At 50.0% G+C, this 18,148-nt stretch overlaps 1 protein-coding gene across 2 annotated transcripts in view; it reads left to right on the top strand.

The window, feature by feature from the left end:
- The window catches only part of LOC310794216 (E3 ubiquitin-protein ligase SMURF2), a 104,424-nt gene that overhangs the window by 71,501 nt on the left and 14,775 nt on the right, over positions 1–18,148 (top strand). For both annotated transcript variants that reach the window (XM_083656165.1, XM_083656166.1), the window contains exons 12-13: positions 9,321–9,534; positions 17,834–17,937. In XM_083656165.1, the coding sequence (XP_083512291.1) occupies positions 9,321–9,534; positions 17,834–17,937 (318 nt within the window). The remainder of the gene's footprint in view (positions 1–9,320; positions 9,535–17,833; positions 17,938–18,148) is intronic.

Below are 18,148 nucleotides of genomic sequence, written 5' to 3' on the forward strand. Positions count from 1 at the left end.
AACCTTGCAGAACCTTGCAGAACCGGTGGCTCTCAGAAAAGGGCCTGAGTGATCACAGATGAAGGATGAATTCTGGAGAACACGGTCGCAATTTATTGTGATGCAAACTGCAAACTACTGACGTTTCAACACAAAGGTGTTTTCCTCAGTTTCAACACAAAGGTGTTTTCCTCAGTTTCAACACAAAGGTGTTTTCCTCAGTTTCAACACAAAGGTGTCTTCCTCAGAGTCAAACACAAAGGTGTTTTCCTCAGTTTCAACACAAAGGTGTCTTCCTCAGAGTCAAACACAAAGGTGTTTTCCTCAGAGTCAAACCAGAGACGAGGGTCTGATGACAGGTTTAAATAGAAAAAGGTTTTACCTGGGCATGTACCCAAAGTAAGAAGACTGGAGCACTCTTAGTCTGCACGTTCTTTTTATTTAGGGGCTGACTGACGTTTCCACAGGTGAACTGTCTTCCTCAGAGTCAGAGTCCTTTGACTCTGAGGAAGACAGTTCACCTGTCGAAACGTCAGTCAGTTATTTTTTAAATAAAAAGAACGTGCAGACTAAGAGTGCTCCAGTCTTCTTACTTTGGTAAAAAGTAAGAAGGTAAAACCTTTTTCTATATATGTTCCTCGCTGTTGAGCACCAGGACTCCTCTTCTGTTCCAAGCTTGGCTGATGCGCGCTGGGTGTCTCTTTGGACTTGACCGGTTTAAATACTTAGATTTTTAGCTTGGATTTGTGTTTGTGTTTGTGTTGTTGTTGTTGTTGTTGTTGGACACTTAGCCCACAAGTTGGTGAAGATGGAGAGAGAGATTTAATTTGATGCCTAAAAATGTGCAAATCCGCCCTTTGTTTTTTAATGCAGATTCTCAGCCTAAGCCTCTTAACAGCGGCTGGCACGAGAGATGTGTTTGGGAAATCAACATCTGGTCATTTGGTCAAATAGTCTCCATATGTGTCAGAACAGCCTCTGGTTGTGAGTTAAAGCTCAGCTATGTTATCCAGTCAGTTAGCATCATTAGCTGCTTGTCGGACTCCTTATTAGGAGAGATTTGAGCCATTCCAGGATCCAGACTACGTTTTGGAACCTTAAAGTTTTCCCAAGCAACAACCTCTGCTGCAGGCTTTCCTGATATGCGCCGATTACTGAAAACAAGTCAGCTTCAAATAGCCTGTAGACACACTGCTTGTCACATCATTTGATGAGCAGGGTGCAACAATACTGTTAAAATCGCAAATATAATTACTATATCGTGACGATAAGGACCTGTACTTTATTTGGCCCATTTCTGTTTAAAGGGATACACCACTTTTTTGGAAGTTTAGCTCATTTGCCACATCCCCCCAACATAACCAAGATACACCATGCCTTACATGTCGTGAAGTTAGTAATTATCGCCATAGAATGGAGGCTAATGGTACAGCTGTTAAAAATCTGCCAAAACACACATCTCACGGCGCCAAAATACATGTTGTGCTTCAGGTACTCGCCACACGATAAATGTTCATCCAAAATGCACATAATCTGTCTTTTTGGAAGGAAAAGAGGTTGGCGGCCATGTTTGGAAAGTAGTGCCGGCAACCTCTTTTCCTTCCAAAAAGACCAATGTTTTGTTTTTCCCACAATTTCCCACAATGCCTTTGGAGGACACCCAGAGAAGCTGCATTCAGTACGTGTCAGTGAGAGAGCACTAGTTACAGCGGCTTATTGCTCAGAGAGCAAAGCTGGTGCTTGAAAACAAGATATGTTTTTGTGTCAGCACAGAGTGTCGGGGGGGCACGGTGGCGTAGAGGTAGCGCTGTCGCCTCACAGCTAGAAGGTCCTGGGTTCAATTCTCACCTGGGATGCTGTGAGCGCTGAAGGAGTGCGTGCCCAGCGTCCGCATGTCCTTGAGTGCCCACCGCCCGGTTGGGGTCGTCAAAAAGGGCCTTGCATGTTCTCCCCGTGCCCCCTGGGGGTTTCCTTCATATAGGAACCCTTCACCAAAACATGCAATATCCTGGTCATTCGGGCGCCTGTTCAGAGGGAGGGGAACTGGTTGGAATAGCGCGATCCTCCCACGTGCTATGTCCTACCGGTGAAGCTTCCCCTGTCAGGTGAAAAGAAGCGGCTGGCTAACTGCCCATGTCTCGGAGGAAGCATGGAGCCAGTTTCTGCTCTCCCCAGATCGGAAGAGGGTCGAGCAGCAAACCAGGATAAATAAATTAAAATTGGCACTAATGGGGGATAACAAATTTGATAGAAAATTTTTTGGGGGAAAGAAATATATATAAAAAAAAGAATTAGCGGTGTGTATATTCCTCCTCTTTGCTGAGTGCATGTGGTTGTGACTTGTGTGACACCGCCACAGGGTTAGCGAACAGTGTGCGGTGTAATGGACCAACCTGCTTCACTGAGACTGAGACTGTCAGAGGTCTGGAGCTGTCAGACAGTCAGACACAGCCTCAGACTGTAGGAGGTCTGGAGCTGTGAGACAGTCAGACACAGTCTCAGACTGTTGGAGGTCTGGAGCTGTGAGACAGTCAGACACAGCCTCAGACTGTAGGAGGTCTGAAGCTGTCAGACAGTCAGACACAGCCTCAGACTGTAGGAGGTCTGGAGCTGTCACAGTCAGACACAGCCTCAGACTGTAGGAGGTCTGGAGCTGTCACAGTCAGACACAGCCTCAGACTGTAGGAGGTCTGGAGCTGTCACAGTCAGACACAGTCTCAGACTGTCAGAGGTCTGGAGCTGTGAGACAGTCAGACACAGCATCAGACTGTAGGAGGTCTGGAGCTGTCACAGTCAGACACAGCCTCAGACTGTAGGAGGTCTGGAGCTGTCACAGTCAGACACAGCCTCAGACTGTAGGAGGTCTGGAGCTGTCACAGTCAGACACAGCCTCAGACTGTTGGAGGTCTGAAGCTGTCAGACAGTCAGACACAGCCTCAGACTGTTGGAGGTCTGGAGCTGTCAGACAGTCAGACACAGCCTCAGACTGTCAGAGGTCTGGAGCTGTGAGACAGTCAGACACAGTCTCAGACTGTAGGAGGTCTGGAGCTGTCAGACAGTCAGACAGCCTCAGACTGTAGGAGGTCTGGAGCTGTCACAGTCAGACACAGCCTCAGACTGTTGGAGGTCTGAAGCTGTCAGACAGTCAGACACAGCCTCAGACTGTTGGAGGTCTGGAGCTGTCAGACAGTCAGACACAGCCTCAGACTGTCAGAGGTCTGAAGCTGTCAGACAGTCAGACACAGCCTCAGACTGTTGGAGGTCTGGAGCTGTCAGACAGTCAGACACAGCCTCAGACTGTCAGAGGTCTGGAGCTGTGAGACAGTCAGACACAGCCTCAGACTGTTGGAGGTCTGGAGCTGTCAGACAGTCAGACACAGCCTCAGACTGTTGGAGGTCTGGAGCTGTCAGACAGTCAGACACAGCCTCAGACTGTTGGAGGTCTGGAGCTGTCAGACAGTCAGACACAGCCTCAGACTGTCAGAGGTCTGGAGCTGTGAGACAGTCAAGTCAAGTCAAGTCAAATTTTATTTATATAGCACCTTTCATACACAAGGCAATTCAAGGTGCTTTACAAAAAAATAATCGAAAAAACAAGCAGCAAAGCAATGCACATATAAAAAAACACACATAAAAAACACAGCCGACAGTTTTAGTTAAAATATATACTCAAATTAACAAACATGAAACATTATTTCTGTTTTAAATAAGTTACAAGGCACTCTTCAGTATTATTATTACATGTACAGTCCATTTGTTGGAAATGTACAGGAATCTTTTTTTTTTTAAATTACAGGCCGAGAGAGGCAGTAGTTTAGTAGCAGTTAAAAGCAAGAGTAAACATAAAGGTCTTTAGCTTGGATTTAAAAATAGGCAGAGTAGGGGCAGATCTAATGTGTTCAGGGAGTTTGTTCCAGTTATGAGAGGCATAGTGGGAGAACGCGGCTTCACCATGTTTTGATTTGGTCCTCGGGACAATTAGTAGACCAGTGCCTGACGATCTCAGGGATCTGGATGGTTCATAGTGTAGAAGCATTTCAGAGATGTAGTGTGGGCCTGACCCGTTGAGAGATTTGTAAACTATTAGCAGAATTTTAAAGTCTATTCTAAGATTTACTGGCAGCCAATGCAGGGATTTGAGAACTGGTGTAATGTGTTCAGCTTTCTTGGTTCTTGTTAGAACTCTAGCAGCCGCATTCTGAATGAGCTGTAGTTGTTTAATAGCTTTTTTGGGAAGACCATTGAAAAGACTGTTGCAGTAGTCTAGCCTGCTAGAAATGAAAGCATGAATTAGTTTTTCAAGATCTTGTTTGGACATGTAGCCTCTAATCCTTGCTATATTTTTTAGATGATAGAAGGCAGATTTTCTTATAAGCTTGATGTGGGAGTTGAAATTTAGATCAGAGTCAATAATAATGCCAAGATTTTTTACCTGGTCCTTAGGCTTCAAAGATAGGGATTCGAGGTGAGCAGTAACTTTGAGCCTATCTTCTTTTTTGCCGAAGACAATTATCTCTGTTTTGTCTTTATTAAGTTGGAGAAAATTCTGGCACATCCAATCATTAATTTGCGCAAGGCACTGACACAGTGTCTCTATGGGGGCATAGTCATCCGATGAGAGGGCTATGTAGAGTTGGGTGTCATCTGCATAGCTATGATAAGCTATTTTGTTTTTTTGCATAATTAGGCCCAGAGAGAGCATATAAAGGTTAAACAGGACAGGACCTAAAATTGATCCTTGGGGTACCCCACATGTCATTTTGGTTTGTTCAGATGTGTAGTTGCCAATGGAGACAAAGTAGTTCCTGTCTTGCAGATAAGATCTGAACCACTCTAGGACCGTGCCGGAAAGCCCGACCCAGTTTTCCAGTCTGTCCAATAGAATTTCGTGGTCAACCGTATCAAAGGCAGCGCTGAGGTCTAGTAACATTAAGATTGAGATTTTACCTGAATCAGTGTTCATTCGGATGTCATTTATAACTCTGATAAGCGCAGTTTCGGTGCTATGATGGGGTCGGAAGCCTGATTGGAAGGGATCTAGGAGATCATTGGAGGATAGAAAGGTATTGAGTTGTTGGTAGACAGTTTTTTCGAGTATTTTGCTAATAAAGGGAAGATTTGATATTGGTCTGTAATTGCTGATTATAGAGGGGTCGAGGCTACGCTTCTTTAGCAAGGGCTTAACAACTGCAGTTTTTAGAGATTTTGGAAAAATGCCTGTAAGAAGAGAGGTATTAATTATCTTCAGTATGTCGGTCGCCAGGCAACTGTAGACATTTTTTAGAAAGCTTGTTGGCAGGGTGTCTAGGCAACACGATGAGGATTTAAGGCCTCGTATCGTTTCTTCTAGTTTCTTGTGGTCAATGACATTGAACTGAGTCATGTTAATTAAGCACCTATTCTGTGGGTGCGGCGGAGCCACATTTGTTCTTGATGTGGAAATAGTTAGTCTGATATTTATAATTTTATCCCTAAAGAAGGTCGCAAATTCATTGCATTTGACATTGGATAGAAGATCAGGGGCAATTTGTGGGGGGGGGGTTTGTCAGCCTGTCAACAGTGGCAAAAAGAGTGCGAGCGTCATTGGTGTTTTTGCTGATAATGTCGGAGAAGAAGAATTTTCTGGAATTTTTTAGTTCCTGGTTGTAGGAGTGAAGACTATTTTTATAGATGTCATAATCGATGTGAAGTTTAGTTTTCCGCCAGTCAGACACAGCCTCAGACTGTTGGAGGTCTGGAGCTGTGAGACAGTCAGACAGCCTCAGACTGTTGGAGGTCTGGAGCTGTCAGACAGTCAGACAGCCTCAGACTGTTGGAGGTCTGGAGCTGTGAGACAGTCAGACACAGCCTCAGACTGTCAGAGGTCTGGAGCTGTCACAGTCAGACACAGCCTCAGACTGTAGGAGGTCTGGAGCTGTCAGACAGTCAGACAGCCTCAGACTGTCAGAGGTCTGGAGCTGTCAGACAGTCAGACACAGCCTCAGACTGTCAGAGGTCTGGAGCTGTCAGACAGTCAGACACAGCCTCAGACTGTAGGAGGTCTGGAGCTGTCAGACAGTCAGACACAGCCTCAGACTGTAGGAGGTCTGGAGCTGTGAGACAGTCAGACACAGCCTCAGACTGTAGGAGGTCTGGAGCTGTCAGACAGCCTCAGACTGTCAGAGGTCTGGAGCTGTCAGACAGTCAGACACAGCCTCAGACTGTAGGAGGTCTGAAGCTGTGAGACAGTCAGACACAGCCTCAGACTGTCAGAGGTCTGGAGCTGTCAGACAGTCAGACACAGCCTCAGACTGTCAGAGGTCTGGAGCTGTGAGACAGTCAGACAGCCTCAGACTGTCAGAGGTCTGGAGCTGTCAGACAGTCAGACACAGCCTCAGACTGTCAGAGGTCTGGAGCTGTCACAGTCAGACACAGCCTCAGACTGTAGGAGGTCTGGAGCTGTCAGACAGTCAGACACAGCAGCATCACTGTGGTCTGCCTCTCTGTCTCTCACACACTTAGCTTGCCCACTCACATCACCACATAATATACATATCACAGATGACATCAGTGTTTGCTGAAGGTATTTTTAGCCCCGGTGGCCATCAGCAGGTATTTTCCCAACCAAGGCATAAATCTTCATGACAGTTATATCAACATTTGCATCGATGTTCTAGGAAATGGGGTTTATATTTGGCGGATTAGGGGTGTGGCGTATATTTAACTTGCAAGGGATAAATGTAAATATGAATTATTAGGTTGGCATTACAGCACATATACATTATGCACTAGTCTACATTTTCTGCTGTACTTTCCAAATCTCAGGCGCCTAAATGGTATATATAGCAGTGTAAATGTTGTGTCTGTAAGTGGTGCATTACAGGGCTGAGGACAGGCTAGTAAAAAGCCTAAATCCATAGGAAAAGAAGGATTCCATGCTGACCACATCACACGTGTTTTATTCTAGGCCTGGCCTTGTGTCAAACTGGCTCTAAATATATCATCCTCAAATGAGTTGGCAGCTCTCTGCATGGTCAATGTGAACTGTCCCGTCCCTCCACATCGCTGCAGTCTTTCTGCCTTAGCGGGAGCAGTAGATTTGCTGTAGACGGCTAGGAGCAGGTAGCAGCTTACTGTAGACGGCTAGGAGCAGGTAGCACCTTACTGTAGACGGCTAGGAGCAGGTAGCAGCTTGCTGTAGATGGCTAGGAGCAGGTAGCAGCTTGCTGTAGACGGCTAGGAGCAGGTAGCAGCTTGCTGTAGACGGCTAGGAGCAGGTAGCAGCTTACTGTAGACGGCTAGGAGCAGGTAGCAGCTTACTGTAGACGGCTAGGAGCAGGTAGCAGCTTGCTGTAGATGGCTAGGAGCAGGTAGCAGCTTGTGGCTACGGGGGCCCTGCAGGTGAGAAGCAGGCGAGGAATACAAGGTCACAAGTTCACTGGCAAATGCACTCCTACTAGCTCAATAAATAACTGTTTACACACGTGTGCACACGCTTGTAGTGTGTTGCCACATTCTGTAGAGTCAGCGGCGGTGTAAAGGTGGGGGGGTGGGGTTGGCGGGGCAGCAGACCAGCTCATAAAGGGCCTTTTGAGTGTCTGGACCAGGGTGGCTTTAACACCACGGCACCCACTCTCACCACTCGCTACAAGCTCACCTGTGCCAGCTGCCGTGGAGGGGAAGCACGTACGCCCTCTCTCTCTCTCACACAGACTGGTTTCACTCTGTCGTGCATGTACTCTCTCACCCAGGACAGCGGGGGAATATGGTGACTGTGCAGGTTCAGGTGCAGGAGAGCAGGTTCAGGTGCAGGAGAGTCCGCTCTGTGCAGGTTCAGGTGCAGGAGAGCCCGCTCTGTTCAGGTTCAGGTGCAGGAGAGCAGGTTCAGGTGCAGGAGAGCCCGCTCTGTGCAGGTTCAGGTGCAGGAGAGCAGGTTCAGGTGCAGGAGAGCAGGTTCAGGTGCAGGAGAGCAGGTTCAGGTGCAGGAGAGCAGGTTCAGGTGCAGGAGTGCAGGTTCAGGTGCAGGAGAGCAGGTTCAGGTGCAGGAGAGCGCGCTCTGTGCAGGTTCAGGTGCAGGAGAGCAGGTTCAGGTGCAGGAGAGCAGGTTCAGGTTCAGGAGAGCAGGTTCAGGTGCAGGAGAGCAGGTTCAGGTGCAGGAGAGTGCGCTCTGTGCAGGTTCAGGTGCAGGAGAGCAGGTTCAGGTGCAGGAGAGCAGGTTCAGGTGCAGGAGAGCAGGTTCAGGTGCAGGAGAGCGCGCTCTGTGCAGGTTCAGGTGCGGGAGAGCAGGTTCAGGTGCAGGAGAGCAGGTGCAGGAGAGCAGGTTCAGGTGCAGGAGAGCAGGTTCAGGTGCAGGAGAGCAGGTTCAGGCGCTCTGGCAAATGTTCACTCCTTCACGTCTCGACTGCCCACCTTGGAATAACAATAACAAAGTCCTCTGGCTCTCCTATTGCCTCTGAAAGTTTGTGTTTCTCCCTGATCGTCGTATTTCACCCAAGCTGTCAGAGCAAAAGGAACCGTTCTGTTCAGATTTTCGGCTTTGCTGCGCTTGTATTTTCTATATTTGCAGTCAAACCAGAGACGGCGAACTATGTCGAAACTTATCTTTAATTACCCGGCGGGGGGGGGGGGATAGTATGCTGAAATTACGCTTTATTATATGGTTCTTGAGCTTCCCGGCCAAGAGTAACTTGTTCCATTTTGTTTTTAGGCATCTTTTCCTCATCCTTACTCTTTCTTTCACATGCTAGTCTTAGCCTTTCTTTCACATGCTAGTCTTAAGGTCTTTGCACACAGTCAGAATTGTTCACTGCGTTTTTTTAATCCGTCATCCGAGAAAAAAACGTCACGCACAGATACTTAGTTTTTTCTTTCACATGCTAGTCTTAGCCTTTTCTTTCACATGCTAGTCTTAGCCTTTTCTTTCACATGCTAGTCTTAGCCTTTTCTTTCACATGCTAGTCTTAGCCTTTTCTTTCACATGCTAGTCTTAGCCTTTTCTTTCACATGCTAGTCTTAGCCTTTTCTTTCACATGCTAGTCTTAGCCTTTTCTTTCACATGCTAGTCTTAGCCTTTGTTTCACATGCTAGTCTTAGCCTTTTCTTTCACATGCTAGTCTTAGCCTTTGTTTCACATGCTAGTCTTAGCCTTTTCTTTCTCCACGATTGCTTTTACAAATGAGGACCACAATGGAAATCAGTCTCCTTGACTTGTGTCAATTCCTCCACAATTGTATACAGGTGTATGGTTGTGGTCGCATGGCTTTCTAACCTTTCTAACTTTCTAGTCTATTTCAAACAATTAACCATTTCTCCCCCATCCCCCGCTCTCTGCCCCCCCCCCCCCCCCCCCCCCACCCTTGCAGTCGTCCCAGTCAGCTGAAGGAGCAGGTGGTCCCCGGCGTGCCCCAGCAGGCGTTGTCCCCGGCCCAGTTGCCCGAGGAGGCGGAGTGCCTGACCGTGCCCAAGTACAAGAGAGACCTGGTCCAGAAGCTGAAGATCCTACGCCAGGAGCTGTCGCAGCAGCAGCCCCAGGCTGGACACTGCCGCATCGAGGTCTGCCGCGAGGAGATCTTCGAGGTAACAAAACAAAACAAACGGGGAATAAATTCACGCTACCGAGAAAATTGCAAAAGGAGTAGAGTTACTACCTGCAGGAGAATGCAGGAACGGACATTTTCAATTCTTTTGTCACCTTTCTTTTTGTGCACCTGAAGCTGCTTTTTTTGGGAGGGAGGGGAGATGTTCCAATTTAGGAGAACATGTCTTCCATGGGAAAACGTGCTGAAGGCCGTCTATGAGATGCACAAGCCAATCTCATCTCCAATTTGTGATGTGCGTTAAGCTCGCCATAAAAGGGAGGAGCTGGTGGACTGTTGAACAACAATGTTAAATAAGTGCAGCTGCAAACAAACATGCACACACACACACACACACACACACACACACACACACACACATACTTTAGCGCCCAATTTGAGCACAAATCCTTTAATATGTGTGGAAGTAAGCCCGATGGACATAAATCGAATGTTGGTCAAATTCTTAAAGGCACTAAATGTGATATTCAGCACTACTAGATGCCCACAAAAGACTATTATAATATCTAGTGAGACATTGTGTTGAAAGCAGTGAAAGAAGCCACGCCCCCTCTCTGTGTTGTGGAAACAGGCTTCGTTTATATCAGCCTGCTGCTTCTTTGGTCTGAAGGCTCCTGCTTCGTTTCTGTGGATCTTTTCCGTGTTTCTAAATGACAGAGTGGCCCAGCGCACAATATATAAGGAAGCAGTCTGAAACTAATGTTAGTTCAGTGCGGTAGTAGCTTGATAGCTGACAGCTAACATTAGCAAACAACACACATACAGTGATTTAGCTCAACACTCACCAGAAATATTAAGTGTCTAGCCGATCTGCTCCCACAATTGAGCCTTTCTGTCTCTGTTGCGATAGTTTCTCCATGATTAAGTTGCCAGAAAAGGAGCAGCCGACACCAGCGTCCTTCTGAAAAGTAAAAATATTTTCAGCTGGAAGCGCTGGGAGTCGGGCGCACAAAAACACCGGAGCGCTGTGAAAATAGACGCTGGGTGCAGCGCACTTTCTCTAGACGTCCGTGTGCGCCCGCATACGCTCTCCCCCCATTGGAAACAACTGAAAAAAGACCTGAGGAAAAGACGCTAGGTCGACACAGGTTAGTCTCTGCTTGTATCGCGGTTTGGGACTGTGTTTTTCCTGCTCTGTGGTTACAATGTGCGATCAGGATCAGGATCAGGATATACTTTATTGTCCCCGAGAGGAAATTTGTCTTGGACAACAGTGCTACATACAGCTGCATCATAAAAAAGAAGACAACACAGATGACAAAATAACATAACAGGAACAACAAAGGTCTACACATTTTTTTCGTGAAGAAATGCTCCTTACATATGAAGTGCATGGAATTATATTGCAAACTGACCCGTCAAAGGAAAAGACCCATAAAATAAAGAATTGCACTGAGGATAAAAGATGACATGTGCAAAGAAATGGGCGGGAGACTAGATAAAGTGACCTATGCTACTGTGCAAAAGTGGCTTACAAATTAAAACAAATGGTGATAAAAGCAATTTGATAATAAAACCAATAAAATAGTAAGACCACAGCATGATCACGTTTAAAGAAAAATGGTAAAGTGCATTATTGAAATGAAAAATTTAAAATAATAATAGAATAAAATAATAAAATAATAAAAGGATTCAATAGAAAATTATATTGTCGGCTGTGTGGCTGTGTGGCTCGCTGTGCATGTCTCGATGGCAGACGAGTGTCTGTGGTTGCATAGTGTAGATGGCAGACGCTATATCAGAGCAATGCGAGTGTTTAGCGTGGCATGGGAAGCCGTGGCTGTGTGTTTCATAGACGTAGTGTTTAGCGTGGCATGGGAAGCCGTGGCTGTGTGTTTCATAGACGTAGTGTTTAGCGTGGCATGGGAAGCCGTGGCTGTGTGTTTCATAGACGTAGTGTTTAGCGTGGCATGGGAAGCCGTGGCTGTGTGTTTCATAGACGTAGTGTTTAGCGTGGCATGGGAAGCCGTGGCTGTGTGTTTCATAGACGTAGTGTTTAGCGTGGCATGGGAAGCTGTGGCTGTGTGTTTCATAGACGTAGTGTTTAGCGTGGCATGGGAAGCTGTGGCTGTGTGTTTCATAGACGTAGTGTTTAGCGTGGCATGGGAAGCCGTGGCTGTGTGTTTCATAGACGTAGTGTTTAGCGTGGCATGGGAAGCCGTGGCTGTGTGTTTCATAGACGTAGTGTTTAGCGTGGCATGGGAAGCCGTGGCTGTGTGTTTCATAGACGTAGTGTTTAGCGTGGCATGGGAAGCCGTGGCTGTGTGTTTCATAGACGTAGTGTTTAGCGTGGCATGGGAAGCCGTGGCTGTGTGTTTCATAGACGTAGTGTTTAGCGTGGCATGGGAAGCCGTGGCTGTGTGTTTCATAGACGTAGTGTTTAGCGTGGCATGGGAAGCTGTGGCTGTGTGTTTCATAGACGTAGTGTTTAGCGTGGCATGGGAAGCCGTGGCTGTGTGTTTCATAGACGTAGTGTTTAGCGTGGCATGGGAAGCCGTGGCTGTGTGTTTCATAGACGTAGTGTTTAGCGTGGCATGGGAAGCCGTGGCTGTGTGTTTCATAGACGTAGTGTTTAGCGTGGCATGGGAAGCTGTGGCTGTGTGTTTCATAGACGTAGTGTTTAGCGTGGCATGGGAAGCCGTGGCTGTGTGTTTCATAGACGTAGTGTTTAGCGTGGCATGGGAAGCCGTGGCTGTGTGTTTCATAGACGTAGTGTTTAGCGTGGCATGGGAAGCTGTGGCTGTGTGTTTCATAGACGTAGTGTTTAGCGTGGCATGGGAAGCTGTGGCTGTGTGTTTCATAGACCTTTAGATGTTTTAGCTCCAGCGTGACATCATCGTACAAATACTGTCGTGCCTTTAAATCCCACGCAGAGAATCATGTGTAAAAAATTCACAATTTCCACAACATCCATGCAAACAATGGCAGCTTCACAAACCCACATCTGTGCACTTCAGTGGTTTTCCCCCCCCTCTTTCTCTCGCCCCATTTACGGTCTGCACCATAAGAAGGGCCCGGGGCAGCGAGCGCACGACCCGGGGCAGCACACGACCCGGGGCAGCACACGACCCGGGGCAGCGAGCGCACGACCCGGGGCAGCGAGCGCACGACCCGGGGCAGCGCACGACCCGGGGCAGCACACGACCCGGGGCAGCGCACGACCCGGGGCAGCGAGCGCACGACCCGGGGCAGCGCACGACCCAGGGCAGCGCACGACCCGGGGCAGCGAGCGCACGACCCGGGGCAGCGCACGACCCGGGGCAGCACACGACCCAGGGCAGCGAGCGCACGACCCGGGGCAGCGCACGACCCGGGGCAGCGCACGACCCGGGGCAGCGAGCGCACGACCCGGGGCAGCGAGCGCACGACCCGGGGCAGCGCACGACCCGGGGCAGCACACGACCCGGGGCAGCGCACGACCCGGGGCAGCGAGCGCACGACCCAGGGCAGCGCACGACCCGGGGCAGCGCACGACCCGGGGCAGCGAGCGCACGACCCGGGGCAGCACACGACCCGGGGCAGCACACGACCCGGGGCAGCGCACGACCCGGGGCAGCGAGCGCACGACCCAGGGCAGCGCACGACCCGGGGCAGCGCACGACCCGGGGCAGCGAGCGCACGACCCGGGGCAGCACACGACCCGGGGCAGCACACGACCCGGGGCAGCACACGACCCGGGGCAGCGAGCGCACGACCCGGGGCAGCGAGCGCACGACCCGGGGCAGCGCACGACCCGGGGCAGCGAGCGCACGACCCGGGGCAGCACACGACCCGGGGCAGCGCACGACCCGGGGCAGCGAGCGCACGACCCGGGGCAGCGCACGACCCAGGGCAGCGCACGACCCGGGGCAGCGAGCGCACGACCCGGGGCAGCACACGACCCGGGGCAGCACACGACCCAGGGCAGCGAGCGCACGACCCGGGGCAGCGCACGACCCGGGGCAGCGCACGACCCGGGGCAGCGAGCGCACGACCCGGGGCAGCGAGCGCACGACCCGGGGCAGCGCACGACCCGGGGCAGCACACGACCCGGGGCAGCGCACGACCCGGGGCAGCGAGCGCACGACCCAGGGCAGCGCACGACCCGGGGCAGCGCACGACCCGGGGCAGCGAGCGCACGACCCGGGGCAGCACACGACCCGGGGCAGCACACGACCCGGGGCAGCGCACGACCCGGGGCAGCGAGCGCACGACCCAGGGCAGCGCACGACCCGGGGCAGCGCACGACCCGGGGCAGCGAGCGCACGACCCGGGGCAGCACACGACCCGGGGCAGCACACGACCCGGGGCAGCGAGCGCACGACCCGGGGCAGCGAGCGCACGACCCGGGGCAGCGCACGACCCGGGGCAGCGCACGACCCGGGGCAGCGAGCGCACAACCCAATACTCAGAACTGCTTTACGACTTCCAGGGAAAGAGCAGAGCAGAGCAGAAAGGCCTTCCAGCACCACAGAACTTTTCTTCTCCTCCTCCTCCTCTGTCTCTTTCTCTCGCTCTCCAAATCATTTGTTCTACCAAAGCGAGGCATTCTTTCTGGATGATTTCAGCAGTTAAAGAGGGGGGAGTGAAGGCAGCAGTGGCAAGTATTCGGGGCCAGACATAACTTCATAACTGCAAGTTGAGCAATGAAAAATATGACCTCATCCCCATCACGACGTGACAGCTGTGACCTCATCCCCATCACGACGTGACAGCTGTGACCTCATCCCCATCACGACGTGACAGCTGTGACCTCATCCCCATCACGACGTGACAGCTGTGACCTCATCCCCATCACGACGTGACAGCTGTGACCTCATCCCCATCACGACGTGACAGCTGTGACCTCATCCCCATCACGACGTGACAGCTGTGACCTCATCCCCCATCACGACGTGACAGCTGTGACCTCATCCCCATCACGACGTGACAGCTGTGACCTCATCCCCCATCACGACGTGACAGCTGTGACCTCATCCCCATCACGACGTGACAGCTGTGACCTCATCCCCATCGCGACGTGACAGCTGTGACCTCATCCCCATCGCGACGTGACAGCTGTGACCTCATCCCCATCACGACGTGACAGCTGTGACCTCATCCCCATCACGACGTGACAGCTGTGACCTCATCCCCATCACGACGTGACAGCTGTGACCTCATCCCCCATCACGACGTGACAGCTGTGACCTCATCCCCATCGCGACATGACAGCTGTGACCTCATCCCCATCACGATGTGACAGCTGTGACCTCATCCCCCATCACGACGTGACAGCTGTGACCTCATCCCCATCACGACGTGACAGCTGTGACCTCATCCCCATCACGACGTGACAGCTGTGACCTCATCCCCCATCACGACGTGACAGCTGTGACATCATCCCCATCACGACGTGACAGCTGTGACCTCATCCCCATCACGACGTGACAGCTGTGACCTCATCCCCATCACGACGTGACAGCTGTGACCTCATCCCCATCGTGACGTGACAGCTGTGACCTCATCCCCATCGCGACGTGACAGCTGTGACCTCATCCCCATCACGACGTGACAGCTGTGACCTCATCCCCATCACGACGTGACAGCTGTGACCTCATCCCCATCACGACGTGACAGCTGTGACCTCATCCCCCATCACGACGTGACAGCTGTGACCTCATCCCCATCGCGACATGACAGCTGTGACCTCATCCCCATCACGACGTGACAGCTGTGACCTCATCCCCATCGCGACGTGACAGCTGTGACCTCATCCCCATCACGACGTGACAAGCCAAGTGTGAAAAAGCGACGCCGCGGAATCGACCTGAGGTTTTCATACAGGAACCAGTGCTGCAGTTTGCCACTGTATGTGTGTGTGTGTGTGTGTGTGTGTGTGTGTGTGTGTGTGTGTGTGTGCGCGCGTGCGTGCGTGCCTTTGTGTGCAGCCCAGCTCTATGTCATCATGCTGTGACAGTTGCAGCAGTGCTGTTGCTGTGGCAGGAGATGGTTGAGTGTGGCACAGCCTCTGAGCCTCTGGCTCTCTGGACTCCTCAGAGAGAGAAGGTGCTTACGTTGTGATTCGCAACCAGGGGTACGTGCACCCCCTAGTGGTACTTGAGCAGCTTGCGGGGGGATACTTGGAAATATTAGGGATTACAATTTACTTCCAAAATGAGAAAAACAAATATAGTCATTCCAAGTAGTTTCATGAGCCCGTTGTTAAAATGGTACGTGCGCCCCCGACAAGTGTCAACTGTTACTGTTACATGACTGATAAATGGCTCAAAAATGTCCAGTTGGATAAAATAAATAAATAAACAAGTCCAAGTCCTATACAGTGTTTCCCCTACCATTCTACAGGCCTCGTGGGCCCGCCAGGCCAACGGCGCCCCCGCCAGGCCAGAAAAAGAATTGCAAGAAAAAAAATGTTTTTTGTTTGTTTGTTTTTTAGATTTTTTTTCTGCTCTCCCCAAAATTTCAATAAACCTTTATGGCATATTATTAGAATACAGCAATACTGGTGTTGACAGTGTTGACAGTAATAGAAGATGCCAAATCATTCAAAACAATTAAGCATTTTGCTTTTAGGAGCATTGTGCCAGCGTGCGGCGCTGTTCCAAAACATGTCAACGTGTGTCGTTGCCTGCGAAACGCACATCCCATAATACAACTGTTCGCATCGCATCCCATAATAGTATGATGATACTTGGGATGCCATTGCGAACATAGATGCAACTAGGTTAGCTAAAAGTTTAGCGTCGCCAGCGAGGGCCCCCACCGTTGCGGTTGAGGTACGTTTCGAAATCCCTCCAGGCCTGAAACTTTTCTAGGGGAAACACTGCCTATAATACTGACCTGTGTGTTGTGTTGTAGGAGTCTATAGTACTGACCCTGCTGTGTGTTGTGTTGTGTTGTAGGAGTCTATAGTACTGACCCTGCTGTGTGTTGTGTTGTAGGAGTCTATAGTACTGACCCTGCTGTGTGTTGTGTTGTAGGAGTCTATAGTACTGACCCTGCTGTGTGTTGTGTTGTAGGAGTCTATAGTACTGACCCTGCTGTGTGTTGTGTTGTGTTGTAGGAGTCTATAGTACTGACCCTGCTGTGTGTTGTGTTGTAGGAGTCTATAGTACTGACCCTGCTGTGTGTTGTGTTGTAGGAGTCTATAGTACTGACCCTGCTGTGTGTTGTGTTGTGTTGTAGGAGTCTATAGTACTGACCCTGCTGTGTGTTGTGTTGTAGGAGTCTATAGTACTGACCCTGCTGTGTGTTGTGTTGTGTTGTAGGAGTCTATAGTACTGACCCTGCTGTGTGTTGTGTTGTAGGAGTCTATAGTACTGACCCTGCTGTGTGTTGTGTTGTAGGAGTCTATAGTACTGACCCTGCTGTGTGTTGTGTTGTAGGAGTCTATAGTACTGACCCTGCTGTGTGTTGTGTTGTGTTGTAGGAGTCTATAGTACTGACCCTGCTGTGTGTTGTGTTGTGTTGTAGGAGTCTATAGTACTGACCCTGCTGTGTGTTGTGTTGTGTTGTAGGAGTCTATAGTACTGACCCTGCTGTGTGTTGTGTTGTAGGAGTCTATAGTACTGACCCTGCTGTGTGTTGTGTTGTAGGAGTCTATAGTACTGACCCTGCTGTGTGTTGTGTTGTGTTGTAGGAGTCTATAGTACTGACCTGTGTGTTGTGTTGTGTTGTAGGAGTCTATAGTACTGACCCTGCTGTGTGTTGTGTTGTAGGAGTCTATAGTACTGACCCTGCTGTGTGTTGTGTTGTAGGAGTCTATAGTACTGACCCTGCTGTGTGTTGTGTTGTGTTGTAGGAGTCTATAGTACTGACCCTGCTGTGTGTTGTGTTGTGTTGTAGGAGTCTATAGTACTGACCCTGCTGTGTGTTGTGTTGTGTTGTAGGAGTCTATAGTACTGACCCTGCTGTGTGTTGTGTTGTAGGAGTCTATAGTACTGACCCTGCTGTGTGTTGTGTTGTAGGAGTCTATAGTACTGACCCTGCTGTGTGTTGTGTTGTGTTGTAGGAGTCTATAGTACTGACCTGTGTGTTGTGTTGTGTTGTAGGAGTCTATAGTACTGACCCTGCTGTGTGTTGTGTTGTAGGAGTCTATAGTACTGACCCTGCTGTGTGTTGTGTTGTAGGAGTCTATAGTACTGACCCTGCTGTGTGTTGTGTTGTGTTGTAGGAGTCTATAGTACTGACCCTGCTGTGTGTTGTGTTGTGTTGTAGGAGTCTATAGTACTGACCCTGCTGTGTGTTGTGTTGTGTTGTAGGAGTCTATAGTACTGACCCTGCTGTGTGTTGTGTTGTAGGAGTCGTACCGTCAGGTGATGAAGATGCGTCCCAAGGACCTGTGGAAGAGACTGATGGTGAAGTTCAGAGGAGAAGAGGGACTGGACTATGGAGGGGTGGCCAGGTGCTTTCTCATCACTTTCTCTTTCTGTGTGTGTCGCTCAGTCTCTGTCTATCTGTTTGTCTGTCTATCTATCTGTTTGTCTGTCTATCTATCTGTTTGTCTGTCTGTCTATCTGTTTGTCTGTCTATCTATCTGTTTGTCTGTCTGTCTATCTGTTTGTCTATCTGTTTGTCTGTCTATCTATCTGTTTGCCTGTCTATCTATCTGTTTG

The sequence above is a fragment of the Poromitra crassiceps genome (genome assembly GCF_964638095.1).
Source record: "Poromitra crassiceps genome assembly, chromosome: 19".
Taxonomy (NCBI): domain Eukaryota; kingdom Metazoa; phylum Chordata; class Actinopteri; order Beryciformes; family Melamphaidae; genus Poromitra; species Poromitra crassiceps.